Source organism: Scyliorhinus canicula, chromosome 1 (genome assembly GCF_902713615.1).
Source record: "Scyliorhinus canicula chromosome 1, sScyCan1.1, whole genome shotgun sequence".
In the NCBI taxonomy this organism is placed as follows: Eukaryota; Metazoa; Chordata; class Chondrichthyes; order Carcharhiniformes; family Scyliorhinidae; genus Scyliorhinus; species Scyliorhinus canicula.
The window spans coordinates 1410315-1431162 of record NC_052146.1 but is presented as its reverse complement, the minus strand read 5'-3'; the positions used below and the strand labels follow the sequence as shown (position 1 = coordinate 1431162).

General features: G+C 50.8%; 1 protein-coding gene across 1 annotated transcript in view; it reads left to right on the top strand.

Moving 5' to 3' along the window:
* LOC119977131 (dynein heavy chain 10, axonemal-like) overlaps nucleotides 1–20848 on the top strand; it is a 552876-nt gene that overhangs the window by 261108 nt on the left and 270920 nt on the right. The window contains 4 exon segments of the mRNA XM_038817763.1: nucleotides 2559–2711; nucleotides 4990–5178; nucleotides 12129–12275; nucleotides 13486–13677. Of these exon segments, the coding sequence (XP_038673691.1) occupies nucleotides 2559–2711; nucleotides 4990–5178; nucleotides 12129–12275; nucleotides 13486–13677 (681 nt within the window).

The window sequence follows — 20848 nt, the reverse complement described above, 5'->3', positions numbered from 1 at the left end:
GATGCCAGGAGAGAGGGGGTAACTGATGTCAGGAGAGAGGGGGTAACTGATGCCAGGAGAGAGGGGGTAACTGATGCCAGGAGAGAGGGGGTAACTGATGTCAGGAGAGAGGGGGTAACTGATGCCAGGAGAGAGGGGGTAACTGATGCCAGGAGAGAGGGGGTAAATGATGCCAGGAGAGAGGGGTAACTGATGCCAGGAGAGAGGGGTAACTGATGCCAGGAGAGATGTGGTAACTGATGCCAGGAGAGATGTGGTAACTGATGCCAGGAGAGATGTGGTAACTGATGCCAGGAGAGAGGGGGTAACTGATGCCAGGAGAGAGGGGGTAACTGATGCCAGGAGAGAGGGGGTAACTGATGCCAGGAGAGAGGGGTAACTGATGCCAGGAGAGAGGGGGTAACTGATGCAGGAGAGAGGGGGTAACTGATGCCAGGAGAGAGGGGGTAACTGATGCCAGGAGAGAGGGGTAACTGATGCCAGGAGAGAGGGGGTAACTGATGCCAGGAGAGAGGGGGTAACTGATGCCAGGAGAGAGGGGGTAACTGATGCCAGGAGAGAGGGGTAACTGATGCCAGGAGAGAGGGGGTAACTGATGCAGGAGAGAGGGGGTAACTGATGCCAGGAGAGATGTGGTAACTGATGCCAGGAGAGAGGGGGTAACTGATGCCAGGAGAGAGGGGTAACTGATGCCAGGAGAGAGGGGGTAACTGATGCCAGGAGAGAGGGGGTAACTGATGCCAGGAGAGAGGGGTAACTGATGCCAGGAGAGAGGGGGTAACTGATGCCAGGAGAGAGGGGGTAACTGATGCCAGGAGAGAGGGGGTAATTGATGCCAGGAGAGATGTGGTAACTGATGCCAGGAGAGAGGGGGTAACTGATGCCAGGAGAGAGGGGTAACTGATGCCAGGAGAGAGGGGGTAATTGATGCCAGGAGAGATGTGGTAACTGATGCAGGAGAGAGGGGGTAACTGATGCCAGGAGAGATGTGGTAACTGATGCCAGGAGAGAGGGGTAACTGATGCCAGGAGAGGGGGGTAACTGATGCCAGGAGAGAGGGGGGAACTGATGCCAGGAGAGAGGGGGTAATTGATGCCAGGAGAGATGTGGTAACTGATGCAGGAGAGAGGGGGTAACTGATGCCAGGAGAGATGTGGTAACTGATGCCAGGAGAGAGGGGTAACTGATGCCAGGAGAGGGGGGTAACTGATGCCAGGAGAGAGGGGGGAACTGATGCCAGGAGAGAGGGGTAACTGATGCCAGGAGAGAGGGGGTAACTGATGCCAGGAGAGATGTGGTAACTGATGCCAGGAGAGAGGGGTAACTGATGCCAGGAGAGAGGGGGTAACTGATGCCAGGAGAGATGTGGTAACTGATGCCAGGAGAGATGTGGTAACTGATGCCAGGAGAGAGGGGTAACTGATGCCAGGAGAGAGGGGGTAACTGATGCCAGGAGAGAGGGGGTAACTGATGTCAGGAGAGAGGGGTAACTGATGCCAGGAGAGAGGGGGTAACTGATGCCAGGAGAGATGTGGTAACTGATGCCAGGAGAGAGGGGGTAACTGATGTCAGGAGAGAGGGGTAACTGATGCCAGGAGAGAGGGGGTAACTGATGCCAGGAGAGAGGGGGTAACTGATGCCAGGAGAGAGGGGTAACTGATGCCAGGAGAGAGGGGGTAACTGGTGCCAGGAGAGAGGGGGTAACTGATGCCAGGAGAGATGTGGTAACTGATGCCAGGAGAGAGGGGTAACTGATGCCAGGAGAGATGTGGTAACTGATGCCAGGAGAGAGGGGTAACTGATGCCAGGAGAGAGGGGTAACTGATGCCAGGAGAGATGTGGTAACTGATGCCAGGAGAGAGGGGGTAACTCACCCTTGCAACTCGGTGCAGATCATTGGTCATTTGCCCATATTGTAGAGCGTTCCTCCTGGTCACGCTGCCCGCACTGACAGCCACTGCCCCCCAGGCAGCGTTGGTGACCCTGCTACAGGTTGTCGGACCCCCTTGGGGGAACATGACGTTCCGTTTTATATCAATGGCATCTAGAAGCCAGGCCAGTTCGGTATCCCCAAAACGAGGATCAGGTCTGAGAGCTGCCGTGCTTGTGTGTTGACTGGGAGTGAGTGGTGAGGGAGCGTTTAAAAGGAGCTCTACCTTGTTAGCGTCAAGTTGCTGTGGCGCAAGTGTGGTGAATCAGACGCCGATAAAGCCAGTGATGGCCGAGAAAGCTGTGGGGGCTCATTTCCGTCACTAAGTGTCATTAAATATGGGCCGCGATCTTGCCAATGTGGCCAATCACGCCCTAAATAACACTTCAAATGTTTCTGTTAAATCCTGCCCAAGGTTTGTATTGTTGCGACAATATGTGACTCCAGTCGCTGTGAGGTTGACGTTTAGCTGCCCTCTAAATTGGCCGAACTAACCCCACAGTTGTATCAAAGGAAACACCACCACACACTCAGATCAACGAGGGATGGCCAATGAATCTGAGGCTTTCCAGTATCATCTAATCTGAGAACCAATAATTTTTAAAAATCAATGCCTCTTCTCTTGTAGGCAATGGGGAAAATCCTCTCGGGGCTGGCTCAGTGTGGTGCCTGGGGCTGCTTTGATGAGTTTAATCGTATCGATGCTGCAGTCCTGTCAGTTGTGTCTTCACAAATCCAGACAATCCGCAATGCACTCATGTATCATCTGACCAGATTCCAGGTGAGAAGTATATTTTACTCTTTCTGAAAATTAACGTTTCTTTAGGTTCCTCCCTCCCCTGTGTGTCCCAATCCACAGAAATAATTCCTGCGCTGCTTTAAATGACCAATTGCAGAGCAGAAATCACATGTTCCTGGAAATGAGCAGATGATACATTTCTCCTAGAACAATCTGTTTCACTGTGTAGTAGTTTGTATATTGAACGTTTGCTGGTCTTATGCACAGAAATAATTTATCGGAGCACCAATAACGCAAAGCAATTGTCTGCTCAGCTTGATTTGAACATCAGTTAGAGTGAGCCGGATTTTCATGGGGGAGGTGGCAAGGTCAAGTCCAGAAACTTCAGACATGTGTCCATTAGAAGAGATTCTGCCCTCCATATTTTCATGTCTGAAAGCCAGAGGCTGAACCTTGAGGCCTGAGGTGGCATCAGAGGCAGCTGGATACCAGACCAGAAGGATGGAACTTGGCCTCCTTTTCTGGGACATTCGGTCAGTAATAATGATGAATGTCAGGCCTTAAACCCTCACCAGCCTTATCCACTCTCCAATCTCCCTCATAATTTCCGTTCTCCCATGCCCAAGGGCAGCACGGCCGGACAGTGGTTGGCACTGTCGCTTCACAGCTCCAGGGTCCCAGGTTCGATTCCCGGTTTGGGTCACTGTCTGTGCGGAGTCTGCACGTTCTCCCCGTGTCTGCGTGGGTTTCCTCCGGGTGCTCCGGTTTCCTCCCACAATCCAAAGATGTGCAGGTTAGGTCGATTGGCCATTTTCAAAAAGGTTAAGTGGGGTTACTGGGTTACGGGGACAGGTTGGAGGCGTGGGCTTGAGTAGGGTGCTGTTTCCAAGGGCCGGTTCAGACTCGATGGGCCGAATGGCCTCCTTCTGCAATGTAAATTCTATGATTCTATGCTTCCTCATATCACCTCAAATTCCCCTCCTTGCTCCTCATATCTCCCATGCCCCTTCATAACCTCAATGCCCCCTCATATTTCCCATGCCCTTTTTCACCTGCCATGCCCCTTCATAGTCCTTCATACTTCCAGGCTTTAAAAAAAATTGTTCATGGGAAGTGGGCGTCGCTGGCTGGGCCAGCATTTATTGCCCATTCCGAAGGGCATTTAAGAGTCACCAACATTGCTGTGGGTCTGGAGTCACATGTGGGCCAGACTAGGTAAGGACGGCAGATTTCCTTCCCTAAAGGATATAATTGAACCAGATGAGTTTTTACGACAATTGACAATGGTTTCATGGTCATCATTAGATTTTTAATTCCATATTTTAATGAATTTAAATTTCACATCTGCAGTGGTGGGATTTGAACCAGGGTCCCCAGAGCATTACTCTGGCTCTCTGGATTATTAGTCCAGGGACAATACCACTACGCCATCGCCTCCCCACATTCAAACACATTCAAACACACTGAATTAAAAAAATCTCCTTCAGAAAAAGCCATTTCAAATAAATCAAATTTCCTCAATGATCAATCTGTTACTGAAACAAACATCTATTTTACTAATCACATCAAAGACAGCTAACCCTTTAATAATCTCTTAAAGCTGTCAAACAAAATATTTTATACTGGTTCTGGATCTTTTGAAACTCAGCTGAGCATTCATAATAGCCACAGCTTTCATAACAAACCAACTCACAGGCAATGGAGCCTATTGAAATTCCAAAAACAGATGGCTAAGATTTTGTTAAAGCTACAACAGATGGCCTGTTAATCACAAGATTGTTAGAAGTTTTAGTTAGTTTAGTTTTTACTGTCAATTTCAAAGATGTCTGCCATCTTCCCATAATGGATACTTGGTGAGTGTCAGTGAATAGACATAGGGGCCACAGTGGTAGCCTGGGGAGGCAGTGGCACAGCGGTAATGTCGCCGGCGAATAATCCAGAGATCCAGAGTAATGCTCTGGGGACCTGGGTTCAAATCTCACTACAGCAGATGGTTGAATTTTAATTCAATTAAAAGGCAAATGAAGACCTTGAAACCATGGTCAATTGTTGTAAAAACACACCTGGTTCACTAATGTCCTTTAGGGAAGGAAATCTGCCGTCCTTACCCGGTCTGGCCCACATGTGACTCCAGATCCACAGCAATGTGGTTGTCTCTTAAATGCTCTTTGGGATGGACAATAAATACTGGCCCAGCCAGCAACACCCACATCTCATTGCCCAATAATAAAAAAACAATGATGTATGCACACTTACTGCTTATTATGGTGCTAACGTCTTGGCCATTTTTCTTGCATTCTCTCTCGTCTTGTTTATATAGTTTGAAGGACAGGAAATTGCTTTGGATAGTCGAATTGGTATTTTTATCACCATGAATCCTGGTTACGCTGGGCGTACAGAGCTTCCCGAATCGGTGAAAGCTCTCTTCAGGCCTGTGGTTGTGATTGTCCCTGACCTTCAGCAAATCTGCGAAATCATGCTTTTCTCAGAGGGATTTCTTTTGGCTAAGGTAGGTCATTCAAAATTATGCCAGTGAGTTTTAAATGGAGGTTAATTTTGGCCAGAAATGTGTTACTTGAATGCTCTTTTTAAGAGATTGGAGGAGGATAATAAGTCTCTTCTTCTTAGGCAGTTCCTTACAGTTGAGGATGACTTGCTTCCACCTGTTCTCAGGTGACTGAGGAGACCTACAGGGCGCGATTCTCCGCTCCCCACGCTGGGTGGGAGAATCGCGGGAGGGCCTCCTGACTAATTTCACAACCCCCTGGCGCCCCCCCGCGATTCTCCCACCCCCCGCTCGGAAGAATTTCCGCTCGCCGTTTTTCACGGATCTCCGACCCGGATGGGCCGAGCGGCCTGCTGTTCACAACCGTTTCACGACGGCGCAAACCACGCCTGGTCGCTGCCGTCGTGAAATCGCCATGAGATGCCCGTTTTGGGGCTTGTAGGGGGCCTGGTGGGGAATGAGCACCACGACTGTACTCGGGAGGGGACAGGCCCGCGATCGGTGCCCACCGATCGTCATGCTGTCGTCTCAATCGGACGCACTATTTCCCTTCCGCCGCCCCGCAAGATCAATCCACCACGTCTTGCGGGGCGGCTGAGGGGAAAGACGACCACCGCACATGCGCGGGTTCGAGCTGTCAGCCGTCGTGACGTCAGCCGCGCATGCACGGGTTGAAGCCAGCCAACCTGCGAATGCGCGGCTGACGTCACATAGGCGTTGCCGTCGTGTCACTCTCGGCGCGCCGCCCGGCGGTCGAGAGTTACGGAGCGTCACTCCTAGCCCCGCTGGGTGGGGAGAATAGGGGGCGAGGAGCGGCCTTCGAGGCCGTTGTGAAACTCAGCCGGGTTCACGACGGCCCTCCCGATTTTTCCCGGGGCCGGAGAATTCCGCCCACAGTCTCTGTTACAGGTGGGGAAGATGGTGGTTAGAGGAGTGGATGGGTGGGGTGGCCGGAAATGCCACATGTTCCTTTCACTGTCAACGCTTGGCATCACCTTGATTTCTGGTTTCTGATTTCAGGGGCTGGTTTAGCTCACTGGGCTAAATCGCTGGCTTTTAAAGCAGACCAAGCAGGCCAGCAGCACGGTTCGATTCCCGTACCAGCCTCCCCGGACAGGCGCCGGAATGTGGCGACTAGGGGGCGGAATTCTCCGCTCCCCACGTGGCGCGGGAGAATCGTGGGAGGGCCTCCCGACATTTTTCACGCCCCCCTGTCGCCCCCAGCGACCCCCCCCCCCCCCCCCCCCCCCCCCCCCCCGCCACCCGGCTCGGAAAAATCGCCGCTCGCCGGTTTTCACGGCGACCGGCGATTCTCCAAGCCCGATGGGCCGAGCGGCCGGCCCTTCATGCCCGTTTCAACACGCCAGCAATCACACCTGGTCGCTGCATTCGTGAAACGGGCGCCAGATGCCCGTTTAGGGCATCTAGGGACCAGATTGGCACGGGAGCACCGTGACTGTGTTCGGGAGGGGACAGGCCCGCGATCGGTGCCCACCGATCGTCGGGCCAGCGTCCAAAAAGGACGCACTCTTTCCCCTCCGCCGCCTGGCAAGATCAAGCCACCACGTCTTGCCGGGTGAGGAGAAAGACGGCAACCGCGCATGCACGGGTTCGTTCCGTCTGCGCGATGAAGTTGGAACCGGCAACCCGCGCATGCGCGGATGACATCACAAATGCACCGTTTTGCGCATCTTTTCCGGCACGACGAGGTCGCGGCCGGGAAAGATGGAGGCCCGCTCGTAGCCCCCCGGGTGGGGGTGAATTAGGTGCGGGGACCGGGCCCCGAGGCCGTCGTGAACCTCGGCCGATTTCACGACGCCCATCCCGATTTTTATCGGGAGCGGAGAATACCGCCCAGGGGCTTTTCACAGTAACTTCATTGAAGCCTACTCGTGACAATAAGCGATTTTCATTTTCATTTCATTTTTCATTTTGGCCATGAAAATCAAGGTATTCAGCTCCTCTCCAGATGATTTTCCTCCACTTCGGGTGCTCTTGGGACAGAGCCCAGTTTTCCTTTCTCAAGGAGGTTTTCAGGGTGTCCTTGAAGTGTTTCCTCTGCCCTCCCGGGACTCACTTCCGTGTTGAAGCGCTTGTTTCAGGAGTCTCATAGAACATAGAACAGTACAGCACAGAACAGGCCCTTCGGCCCTCAATGTTGTGCCGAGCCATGATCACCCTACTCAAACCCACATATCCACCCTATACCCGTAACCCAACAACCCCCCCCCCCCCTTAACCTTACTTTTTAGGACACTATGGGCAATTTAGCATGGCCAATCCACCTAACCCGCACATCTTTGGACTGTGGGAGGAAACCGGAGCACCCGGAGGAAACCCACACAGACACAGGGAGAACGTGCAGACTCCGCACAGACAGTGACCCAGCCGGGAATCGAACCTGGGACCCTGGAGTTGTGAGGCATTTATGCTAACCACTATGCTACCCTGCTGCCCCTGTCAGACATGTGGCAATGTGGCTTCAATGCTGGGAATGTTGGCCTGAACGAAAACATTGACGTTAGTGTAGCAATCCTGCCAATGGATTTGCAGGATCTTGCAGAACCAGTGCTGGTGGTACTTCTCCGGAATGTTGCGGTGCCTGCTGTATGTAGTCCACTTCTCTGAACCTTGTAGAAGGGCGCGTATCATTACTCCTCTGTCGACCATGAGCTTGGTGCCGGGTTTGAAGTGCTGATCTTCAAGTACTATCTTCCTTAGGTGATGCAAGGCAGTGCTGGTGCACTGAAGTTGGTGTTGAACCTTGTTGTGGTGATCGTAGATCTGAGTAGATGCAATACAACTGAGCAAGCACTAGAGGGAGCACGGGGGAGCTATATATACACAGGGACAGGAAGTGACGACACACTTCACGGAAGGCAGAACTCGTAGCAGGACACAGACACAGGCAGGCAGCATTTGAGGTAGCTGTAACTTAAGCTCTGAAGAGAGAACGAATTCACAATAAAGCATCTTCTCCACATTTGAGACTACGAGCTTTATTAAGCCACGAGGAACAACACACTTGTCATCGGTGGTCTGCCCTTGTTGAAACAAAAATAAAAAGGACATGAAACCGATACGGACAGGCGCCGGAATGTGGCGACTAGGGGCTTTTCACAGTAACTTCATTGAAGCCTACTCGTGACAATAAGCAATTTTCATTTCATTTCACTTCATTTTTATGAGCATATTTTCCGTAGCATTGCTGCTATCACTTAAGAAGAAATATTGCCCGGGCAGCACGGTGGCGCAGTGGTTAACACTGCTCCCTCACAGCGCCGAGGTCCCATGTTTGATGCCGGCTCTGGGCCACTGTCCGTGTGGAGTTTGCACATTCTCCCCGTGTTTGCGTGGGTCTCACCCCCACATCCCAAAGATGTGCAGGGTAGTTAGATTGGTCACACTAAATTGTCCCTTTATTGAAAAAATGAATTGGGTACTCTAAATTTATTTTAAAAAAGGAAGAGATACTGCATTCTAACCAGAAGGGTGTTACTCTGCGTAACCCACCATGTATTATTTGATGCCTTTCACTAAGACTTGCATTCAGAGACATTCTGATGATGCGCAAGACAGAAACAAACACAGACAATGCTGGGCGATCTCAGCAGGTCTGACAGCAGCTGTGGACAGATGTATCATATCTGGATGACTCTTTGTGTAAGACAGATCTACTTAGGTGGAATTAAGAAATGATAAAGGAGCTTTGACATTACTTGGTATATTTGATAAACTGTAAATTTGTGGAAACGAGGTGGAGGAACAGATTTGCAAAGAAACTACGGTGAGGTGCCAGAAATGTATAATAACCATAATGGGGCTTTTACCCACTGCAATACTGAACAGGGCTGGGATTGTGTGAAGGGAACAGTGAGGCTGGGATTGTTATTATTCCTTCATCAATGTGAGCATCGCTGGCGAGACCCTCATTCGAACTACTAAATTACATCACTTCACACATTGCTGCCATGTGTATCCAGTCTATCTACATCGTCCTGAAATCTATTATTCTCCACCTCACTGTTTACTACATTTCCGTGTTTCCTGTCATTTGCCAACTTCGAAATTGTGCCCTGATTACTGAAAACCAAGTCATTACTATATATAAAAATAGCAGTGGTCCTTCAGGGGAGCACATCGTACCCTTTTCCATTCAGTTTGAATAACAATCACTCACCACTACTCTCTCCTTCCTGTTGCTCAATCAATTTCAAACTCGCAACAGCCACACTGTATATTCCCCTTTAATCCCCTGAGCTTCCATTTTGCTGAAAAGTTTATTATGATACTTGGTGAAACATTTTTTGATAGTTCAATGCTCAACATCAACAGAATTATCTTCATCAGCCCTCTGTTATTTTACCAAAGAACTCAAAAGAAGACTCGCCTTCAACAGGTCCATGCTGACTTTCATTTATCAACCCAGGTTATTCCCAGTGCCAATTGATTTTGTTGTGGGTTATTGTTTCTCAACTTAACCCTGCCTCACATTAAGGTAGCTGGTCTGAAGTTTCTGGGTTTATCCTCTCTCAACATCCTGGCCTGGTGCACGGTCAACTCCAGCCCAACACCCTGGCCTGGTGCACGGTCAACTCCAGCCCAACACCCTGGCCTGGTGCACGGTTAACTCCAGCCCAACACCCTGGCCTGGTGCACGGTCAACTCCAGCCCAACACCCTGGCCTGGTGCACGGTCAACTCCAGCCCAACACCCTGGCCTGGTGCACGGTCAACTCCAGCCCAACACCCTGGCCTGGTGCACGGTCAACTCCAGCCCAACACCCTGGCCTGGTGCACGGTCAACTCCAGCCCAACACCCTGGCCTGGTGCACGGTTAACTCCAGCCCAACACCCTGGCCTGGTGCACGGTCAACTCCAGCCCAACACCCTGGCCTGGTGCACGGTCAACTCCAGCCCAACACCCTGGCCTGGTGCACGGTCAACTCCAGCCCTACTTAACTCAGAGTCGCAATTCAGGTGAAATTAGGTTTTATTTAAAATACCTGAGTTTCTTGGCTGAGCTCAATGAACTCGTCACCGGGTTTGTAACTTTAACACAAGTAACCTTTTATTATGTGCAGTATTCTAATTAAACTGACAGAAATTGTAATTTACCCCTTTCCCAACCGTCCCCAATTCTAACGGCCCCGACTCTATATATACACAGACAGACAAACAACAGAGGGGAAAAGGTGGTTGAAAGATAAAGAAAATACGAATAAAACAAAAGGATAAAGGACATTGATGCACGGGGATGACTTCCAGTTAATGTCTTTCTGAAGTTCAGATTTTAATTTTGGTACTTCTCCCTTCTACCCTTGAGACGGTTTTCTCCGACAAGGTTGTCGACTTTCTCTGTGGATTCTGGATCATTTCAAGTTGACAGCAAAGATGTGCCAGGCACTCTCTCTGTTTTAGAACAATAAAGCAGTTCTCTCACTTCAGCAAGCAAGAGAGAGAGGGAGAGTGCGTTCTTTCTCCTTCCAAAGTCTAAACACTTCTGCCAAGTTCCCTCAGAAAGCATCATGTAAGAACCAATCACTGACTGTTGTCAGGCAGGATACTGTCCCTGGCCAACCCACCGGTTGGCAGTTAGCCAATCAAACGGACTTCCTACAAGACTGGTTCCTAAGATTCACTCAGCACTGAAAGGTCTGGCCTCCAAATATAAAACCTGGGAACACAGTGTCCTGACAAGCAGGCTGCTTCAGTTTACATCTTCTGCTTAAAGGCACATTCTGATTATGGGTCCACGGATCAAAGATAATAAAATAAAATAAATGGGAACAAAGGAAATAAACAAGAAAGGCTCATACAATCCATCTCAACTGGGAATCATGTTGTATTACATAATGCAGTGAATTACATAGTGTAACACTCGTATTGTAGATCAGTGGGCTGTCTGATCACAAACAAGGTTGCGGATATTTGGTAGTTAATCTAAACCAAGTTTGTTTGTTTATTGTGAACTGTATTTTAATATGATGTGGAGATGCCGGCGTTGGACTGGGGTGAGCACAGTAAGAAGTCTTACAACACCAGGTTAAAGTCCAACAGGTTTGTTTCAAACACTAGCTTTCGTGGCGCAGCTCCTTCCTCAGGTGAATGAAGAGGTATGTTCCAGAAACATATATATAGACAAAGTCAAAGATGCAAGACGATACTTTGAATGTGAGCATTTGCAGGTAATTAAGTCTTTACAGATCCAGACATAGGCCGCCTTGGAGAACACTTACCCGTTGAATGGACATCGCGTGACAATCGCCAGGCAGGAATGTTCCCTTCCAGTCGGGGAACACTTCAGCAGTCAAGGGCATTCAGCCTCTGATCTCCGGGTAAGTGTTCTCCAAGGCGGCCTTCAGGACGCGCGACAACGCAGAATCGGCGAGCAGAAACTTATAACCAAGTTCCGCACGCATGAGTGCGGCCTCAACCGGAACTTGGGATTCATGTCGCATTACATTCACCCCCCACCATCTGGCCTGGGCTTGCGAAGTCCTACCAACTGTCCTGGCTTAAGACAATTCACACCTCTTTAACCTGGGGTTACCCCTCTCTCTGGATCTGTAAAGACTTGATTACCAGCAAATGCTCGCATTCTAAGCATTGTCTGGCAGCTTTGAATTTGTCTATATGTATGTTTCTGGAACAGACCACTTCATTCACCCGAGGAAGGAGCAGTGCTCCGAAAGCTAGTGTTTGAAACAAACCTGTTGGACTTTAACCTGGTGTTGTAAGATTTCTTATTGTACACTTTAATAGTTATTGGTCAGAAGCCTGCCTGTATAAATAGAATGCTTGATTAAAGTTGCCAATGATATGAAAATGATCATTAAAAAATTAATAGTGGCAAGCAAGTATTTTCCTTGTATATTATAGATTTTAACTGGGAATACTCTGCTCTGACTCTGTTTCTTCAATATTTCACATTGTTTTTCTTGAATCCTGTAGATCCTTGCAAAGAAGATGACAGTTCTTTACAAACTAGGAAAGGAACAGCTTTCTAAACAACATCATTATGATTTTGGACTTCGCGCTCTGAAATCTGTACTTGTCATGGCTGGTGAATTGAAGAGAGGGTCTCCTGATATCAGTGAGGTAAATAAGGTGTTAAGCTTTATGGTGTCTGTGGCTAATTTGGTATTTGGATTAGAAACTAGCTTTGCAACTGGAAGCAGGTCGAAGATTGAAGGGATTAGTCCGAGGTAAGTAACAAGTATTGCGAAAAAACACTTTAAACGAAAGCTTGGCAGTTCATTGTTCCTTGGCGCATTTTCTATGGCAACACCTTTACCAATCAGAGTCTACTTGCCAACCAATCAGCACTCTCTTATTCAGCATAAATTGTTCTTCCCCTTAAAATTGATATTCTTCCAAACTGCTCTGGTGAGTGCAAGATGAAAAGCTTTGACAGATGGTCTTTATTTTCAGCAATACTCCAATTCTGTCACCAAACAACTGAAAGTAACCATTGGGGTTTGGCTGGAGTTGGTTAATTAGCTTCAAGGAGATTAACTTGTGTAAAATATAACATTTACAAATGATAAATGTATAAGAGAGAAATACAATTAGAACAAACCTGAATGAATGAATTAGTTATGTCAATTGGCAAAGATGTGGGCATCCCATAACGAAGTGAGAGAGTCAGTCCAAAATCGTTATTCCAAAGCAAGTCTAATATAAGATGCACCAGAACAAAAAGAAACTGGTCATCTATCTCCTTGGGAATTGGACTGAAGGTTTTAGGAATAGGCATTGGTCCTTCCTGACCTGCAGCGCCCTCTCCTGTGTAAGCTCGGAGCTCTTTATCCACAGATTGTATCAGGGATGAGTGACTCCTGATTCAGCTTTTTCCAAGGAGCAAGTGTCTGACGTCCTGTGTTTAATGCCAAACTTCCACACTGACTGCAGGATGGGCATCTTTCTTCACTGAAGCAGAGAATCAATGTTAGACCCAAAGTCCGATTTTCAGGACAGTTGCTGTCAATGAAGCAATTACCTGCTACTAATTCTGCAATTTCTCCCACACTGAATCGGCGACTAGAGACCACTTCATTCCAACTCCAGCCTTGTGAATGAAGGGATTGAAAAAACAATTACATTAATAGGGGAGGCTATGGATTTTCCATTAGAGAAACCAGAAATTACAGCCCATCTCAGTGTGTTTATAACTTGGAACTGGCTAAGGCACAAGCTGAACTTTGTCAACATTTAAGTGTTTTTTCAGTGTCACAATTTCACAATTGTTTCAAGCATGCTTAAAATCATGTTGAAGTAATCAAAATATTCACTTAATTTGATTTGCTAGGATGTGGTATTGATGAGAGCATTGAGAGACATGAACCTTCCAAAGTTTGTCTTTGAGGATGTACCCCTCTTCTTGGGCCTCATCTCTGACTTATTTCCTGGCCTGGACTGCCCTCGTGTCCGTTACCCAGATTTCAATGACGCAGTAGAACAGTCACTTGCGGACAACCATTATGTTTTATTGCCAATACAGGTAAAGGTTTTCACTAGTATATTCCTTTCGATTGTGTGTTTTTAAAAACTGTGTTGGCAATTCAAAAATTACACCATGCTCATATTATCGCAGATATTTTGATTAACATTGTTCACAAAGTCGCTCAATGAGACTGTGCTAAGATTACATAAAAAGACTTGGTACATGTGTGTTAAATAATTCTGTAAAATGGGTGGTAAATGTGCCCCAAACCATGAGGAGCTTCATTGAATAAATAGGAATAAATAGGAAGAAAGTGTTAGTGTCAGGAAGCGGAACAGACTCACTCACCAGAAACCTAGGCGGGAAAAGAACGAGAGGGGCGATGAAATAACCGATTTTTATGCAATGATTTTCACGACCTGAAACACGTTGAACAAATGGGTGGTGGAAGCAGATTCAAGATCACATTGGAACTGAATAAATTCATGAAATAAAAACTTATATGGATATGGCATACAATTAATCAGATAGCTCTTTCAAAGAGTTGCAGACGTGAAAGGTCAGGTAGCCTCAGTGAGTGCTGGAACACTCCAGGATGGCCCAGTGAGTGCTGTAACACTCCAGGATGCCCAGTCAGTGCTGTAATACTCCAGGATGCCCAGTCAGTGCTGTAACACTCCAGGATGCCCAGTCAGTGCTGTAACACTCCAGGATGCCCAGTCAGTGCTGTAACACTCCAGGATGGCCCAGTCAGTGCTGTAACACTCCAGGATGCCCAGTCAGTGCTGTAACACTCCAGGATGCCCAGTCAGTGCTGTAACACTCCAGGATGCCCAGTGAGTGCTGTAACACTCCAGGATGGCCCAGTCAGTGCTGTAACACTCCAGGATGCCCAGTCAGTGCTGTAATACTCCAGGATGGCCCAGTCAGTGCTGTAACACTCCAGGATGGCCCAGTCAGTGCTGTAATACTCCAGGATGCCCAGTCAGTGCTGTAATACTCCAGGATGCCCAGTCAGTGCTGTAACACTCCAGGATGCCCAGTGAGTGCTGTAACACTCCAGGATGGCCCAGTCAGTGCTGTAACACTCCAGGATGGCCCAGTCAGTGCTGTAACACTCCAGGATGGCCCAGTCAGTGCTGTAACACTCCAGGATGCCCCGTCAGTGCTGTAACACTCCAGGATGCCCAGTCAGTGCTGTAACACTCCAGGATGGCCCAGTCAGTGCTGTAATACTCCAGGATGCCCAGTCAGTGCTGTAACACTCCAGGATGGCCCAGTCAGTGCTGTAATACTCCAGGATGCCCAGTCAGTGCTGTAACACTCCAGGATGGCCCAGTCAGTGCTGTAACACTCCAGGATGCCCCAGTCAGTGCTGTAACACTCCAGGATGGCCCAGTCAGTGCTGTAACACTCCAGGATGGCCCAGTCAGTGCTGTAACACTCCAGGATGCCCCAGTCAGTGCTGTAACACTCCAGGATGGCCCAGTGAGTGCTGTAATACTCCAGGATGCCCAGTCAGTGCTGTAACACTCCAGGATGGCCCAGTCAGTGCTGTAACACTCCAGGATGCCCCAGTCAGTGCTGTAACACTCCAGGATGGCCCAGTGAGTGCTGTAATACTCCAGGATGCCCAGTCAGTGCTGTAACACTCCAGGATGGCCCAGTCAGTGCTGTAACACTCCAGGATGCCCCAGTCAGTGCTGTAACACTCCAGGATGGCCCAGTGAGTGCTGTAATACTCCAGGATGCCCAGTCAGTGCTGTAATACTCCAGGATGGCCCAGTCAGTGCTGTAATACTCCAGGATGCCCCAGTCAGTGCTGTAACACTCCAGGATGCCCCAGTCAGTGCTGTAACACTCCAGGATGCCCAGTCAGTGCTGTAACATTCCAGGATGGCCAGTCAGTGCTGTAACACTCCAGGATGGCCCAGTCAGTGCTGTAACACTCCAGGATGCCCAGTCAGTGCTGTAACACTCCAGGATGCCCAGTCAGTGCTGTAACACTCCAGGATGGCTCAGTCAGTGCTGTAATACTCCAGGATGGCCCAGTCAGTGCTGTAACACTCCAGGATGGCCCAGTCAGTGCTGTAACACTCCAGGATGGCCCAGTGAGTGCTGTAACACTCCAGGATGCCCAGTCAGTGCTGTAACACTCCAGGATGCCCAGTCAGTGCTGTAACATTCCAGGATGGCTCAGTCAGTGCTGTAACACTCCAGGATGCCCAGTCAGTGCTGTAACACTCCAGGATGGCCCAGTCAGTGCTGTAACACTCCAGGATGGCTCAGTCAGTGCTGTAACACTCCAGGATGCCCAGTCAGTGCTGTAATACTCCAGGATGCCCAGTCAGTGCTGTAACACTCCAGGATGGCCCAGTCAGTGCTGTAACACTCCAGGATGGCCCAGTCAGTGCTGTAATACTCCAGGATGCCCAGTCAGTGCTGTAACACTCCAGGATGGCCCAGTGAGTGCTGTAATACTCCAGGATGGCCCAGTCAGTGCTGTAACACTCCAGGATGGCCCAGTCAGTGCTGTAACACTCCAGGATGCCCCAGTCAGTGCTGTAACACTCCAGGATGCCCAGTCAGTGCTGTAACACTCCAGGATGGCCCAGTCAGTGCTGTAATACTCCAGGATGCCCAGTCAGTGCTGTAATACTCCAGGATGGCCCAGTCAGTGCTGTAATACTCCAGGATGCCCAGTCAGTGCTGTAACATTCCAGGATGGCCCAGTCAGTGCTGTAATACTCCAGGATGCCCAGTCAGTGCTGTAATACTCCAGGATGGCCCAGTCAGTGCTGTAATACTCCAGGATGCCCAGTCAGTGCTGTAACACTCCAGGATGGCCCAGTCAGTGCTGTAACACTCCAGGATGGCCCAGTCAGTGCTGTAACACTCCAGGATGCCCCAGTCAGTGCTGTAACACTCCAGGATGCCCAGTGAGTGCTGTAACACTCCAGGATGCCCAGTGAGTGCTGTAACACTCCAGGATGCCCCAGTCAGTGCTGTAACACTCCAGGATGGCCCAGTCAGTGCTGTAACACTCCAGGATGCCCAGTCAGTGCTGTAACACTCCAGGATGGCCCAGTCAGTGCTGTAACATTCCAGGATGGCCCAGTCAGTGCTGTAACACTCCAGGATGGCCCAGTCAGTGCTGTAACATTCCAGGATGCCCAGTCAGTGCTGTAACACTCCAGGATGCCCAGTCAGTGCTGTAACACTCCAGGATGCCCAGTCAGTGCTGTAATACTCCAGGATGGCCCAGTCAGTGCTGTAACACTCCAGGATGCCCAGTCAGTGCTGTAACACTCCAGGATGGCCCAGTCAGTGCTGTAACACTCCAGGATGCCCAGTGAGTGCTGTAACACTCCAGGATGGCCCAGTCAGTGCTGTAACACTCCAGGATGCCCAGTGAGTGCTGTAACACTCCAGGATGGCCCAGTCAGTGCTGTAATACTCCAGGATGCCCAGTCAGTGCTGTAACATTCCAGGATGGCCCAGTCAGTGCTGTAACACTCCAGGATGCCCCAGTCAGTGCTGTAACACTCCAGGATGCCCCAATGAGTGCTGTAACACTCCAGGATGGCCCAGTCAGTGCTGTAACACTCCAGGATGGCCCAGTCAGTGCTGTAACACTCCAGGATGCCCAGTCAGTGCTGTAACACTCCAGGATGGTCCAGTCAGTGCTGTAACACTCCAGGATGGCCCAGTCAGTGCTGTTACACTCCAGGATGGCCCAGTCAGTGCTGTAACACTCCAGGATGCCCAGTCAGTGCTGTGACACTCCATAGAACATAGAACAGTACAGCACAGAACAGGCTGGAGCGGGAGAATGGGACGGTCTGGAAGGCAGTCCAGCTGGCCCTGCAGTCCAGAAATCTCCCGGCCTCCCGCTGGCAGGAGGTTCTCCCTGACGCCCTTCACTCCATTCGGTCGCTCCTGGTCACGGCGACTAAAGAAACCCCCCATGAGCGTCTCACTGCTTTCTCCAGGAAGTCCACCTCCGGGGATTTGCTCCCAACGTGGCTGGCAGCTCCAGGACCCGTTCTCCTCCGTAAGCACGTGCGGCTCCACAATGCGGACCCGTTGGTTGAGAGGGTACAGCTTCTCCACTCGAACCCGCAGCACACCTACGTAGTGTACCCCGATGGCCGCCAAGACACAGTCTCCCTCAGGGACCTGGCACCAGCTGGTTCCACACACACACCCCTCTGCCCTGGCGCCACCCTCCCTCCCCCCAGCGCACCCCACCGCAGCCCCCGCTCCAGGACAATCCATCCTCCCCTTGGTCCCACCCGGGGATGAAGAGGATTTTGACACGCTCCCGGAGTCACCGAAGACCAAGCTGACGCCTGAGTCGCCACCAGCACTGCGGCGCTCTCAACGACAGATCAAGGTGCCTGATCGTCTAAATTTGTAACCTTCTCTGTAACTTTAATGACAACCTGTATGTAGCTTTCCACCAGCCCTGAGGTGTTACACTGTGCGGCTGCACCAGGTGTAGCACCATGCGGTGTTACACTGTGCGGCTGCACCAGGTGTAGCACCATGCGGTATTACACTGTGCGGCTGCACCAGGTGTAGCACCATGCGGTGTTACACTGTGCGGCTGCACCAGGTGTAGCACCATGCGGTGTTACACTGTGCGGCTGCACCAGGTGTAGCACCATGCGGTATTACACTGTGCGGCTGCACCAGGTGTAGCACCATGCGGTGTTACACTGTGCGGCTGCACCAGGTGTAGCACCATGCGGTGTTATACTGTGCGGCTGCACCAGGTGTAGCACCATGCGGTGTTATACTGTGCGGCTGCACCAGGTGTAGCACCATGCGGTATTACACTGTGCGGCTGCACCAGGTGTAGCACCATGCGGTGTTACACTGTGCGGCTGCACCAGGTGTAGCACCATGCGGTATTACACTGTGCGGCTGCACCAGGTGTAGCACCATGCGGTGTTACACTGTGCGGCTGCACCAGGTGTAGCACCATGCGGTGTTATACTGTGCGGCTGCACCAGGTGTAGCACCATGCGGTGTTACACTGTGCGGCTGCACCAGGTGTAGCACCATGCGGTATTACACTGTGCGGCTGCACCAGGTGTAGCACCATGCGGTGTTACACTGTGCGGCTGCACCAGGTGTAGCACCATGCGGTATTACACTGTGCGGCTGCACCAGGTGTAGCACCATGCAGATCTCCTTGTGGATTAATGGACACCCAATCTGCGTGGCATTCGACACTGGGGCAGCACTGTCACTAGTCAGTCACTGTACATTCAACCCCATCTGGTCTGGCCTTCTATCACTGACCCTAAACCTTCCTCTGGTGGTGGTCTCCTGGAGTGGCTGAAGCTGGTCGGGGCTACGCCACTTGCAGTTAGATTGGCAGCGGGTGTGCCCCATGCACCCACATGTCCTTGAGGGAGTTCTGGCGAGGCTTCCATCGGTCTTCCAGGATGGTTTGTGCTCCACAAAAGGAGCCATGGCTCGAATAAATGTGAACCCCATGGTTCGACTACGCTACATCTGGCCCGAGGTGGACGCTGAGTTGGACCGATGGATAACTTGGGCATCATACTCCCGGTCAGCTCTGATTGGGCGGCGCTGGTCATCCTAGTCATGGAACCGGTTGGAACAGTACGCTCATAAAATGATGGTCAACCATGTGTCTCGACTGAACCATTACCCGGTTCCCCGGATCGAGGACCTTTATACGAATCTCAGTGGAGGACGCACGTTTTCAAAACGCGACATGAGTCAGCTTACTGCCAGTTGGTCCTGTCCCCTGAGTCCAGACCTTCATAACCGTGAACACACAGGGGGCTATTGGAATACACCTGCCAGCCCTTAGCTGTTTCCTCCGCTCGAGCGATATTCCAGTGAGTAATGGAGAACATCCTGTGAGGCCTGCCCTGCGTGGCGGTCTATCTCATAAGAACTAGGAGCAGGAGTCGGCCATCTGGCCCCTCGAGCCTGCTCCGCCATTCAATGAGACCATGGCTGATCTTTTGTGGACTCAGCTCCACTTTCCCGCCCGATCTATCTCGACAACGTTCTGATCACGGGCTCGTCCGACAAGGAGTACCTACAAAAACTGGCCAAGGTGCTGGAGTGTTTTGAGGATGCCAGTGTCCGCCACCTGTGAGAGAAATATGTATTCAACGCCACCGAAGTAATGTACCTCGGCAGGTAGATTGCCATGGCTTCCACCCGGTGGACGAGAAGCGATTTAGCAGGCTCCTGTTCCAGGTGGCCCAATGGAACTCCGTTCATTCCTGGGAACGGTAAACTGCTATGACAAATTCCTCCCAAACTTGGCCACCACCGTCACGCCCCCTCCGCGAAGGGGCAACACTGGGAGTGGGGCCGAGAGCAGCAGGCGGCTTTTGTCCGGGCGAAACAACCACTCTCCTCATCAAGACTGCGAACCCAGTTTGACCCATCCCGGCCAATCCTGTTGACCTCCGCACGGCGTCGGGTCTGTGCTGGCCAATGGAATGGACAAATGTCCCATCACCTCAAGAACATTACCCGACCCAGATCGAGATGGGGCGTTCAGCTGTCATATTCGGGGTCAAGAAATTCCATCAATATTTCTACGGGCGTCGCTTCACTGTTCCCATGGACCACAAGCTCCCCTAGGGCCCTTCAAGGAGGATTGGGAGATTCCCCTCCTATTGCTTCCGGCCACCTCCAGCTGCTGGCAGCGTATGACAATGTGTTAGAGCACCGCTCCGGGACCAAGATTCCCCACGCCGACGCGTTAAGCCGAAAGGCCGATGCCACAAAGATGCAGGAGCACAGCATAGAGGCTGGCAGCTCGTTCGGGGGGCCCACATGGTGGTCCCTGAACATGGACGTGGCCCGTTCCTGACGGACCTCCACAATGGACACCCTGGTGCGTCCAAGATTAAAGTGTTAAGTTGAAGTTGGTGGCACGGCATCGATGCGGACATCGAGCGGGTGGCCCAGTGCTGTGTCCAGTGTCCGGCACACCAGAGGTTGCCTCCTGCAGCCCTGTCCCACCCGTGGGAATGGCCAGGCCGTTCGTGGTCTCGCCTCCATATAGACTTTGTGGGCCTCCACACCCATTTGAGGCTCCTTCTTCCAGATATTGGTGGAAAGGTTTACAGCGCGCAGTACCGAGCCGAGGCTGACACAGGTCACCACAGGTCACCGGGAAACACAGTACATGTCCGAAGTTTCGGTGAATGGCTGCTGATGGATT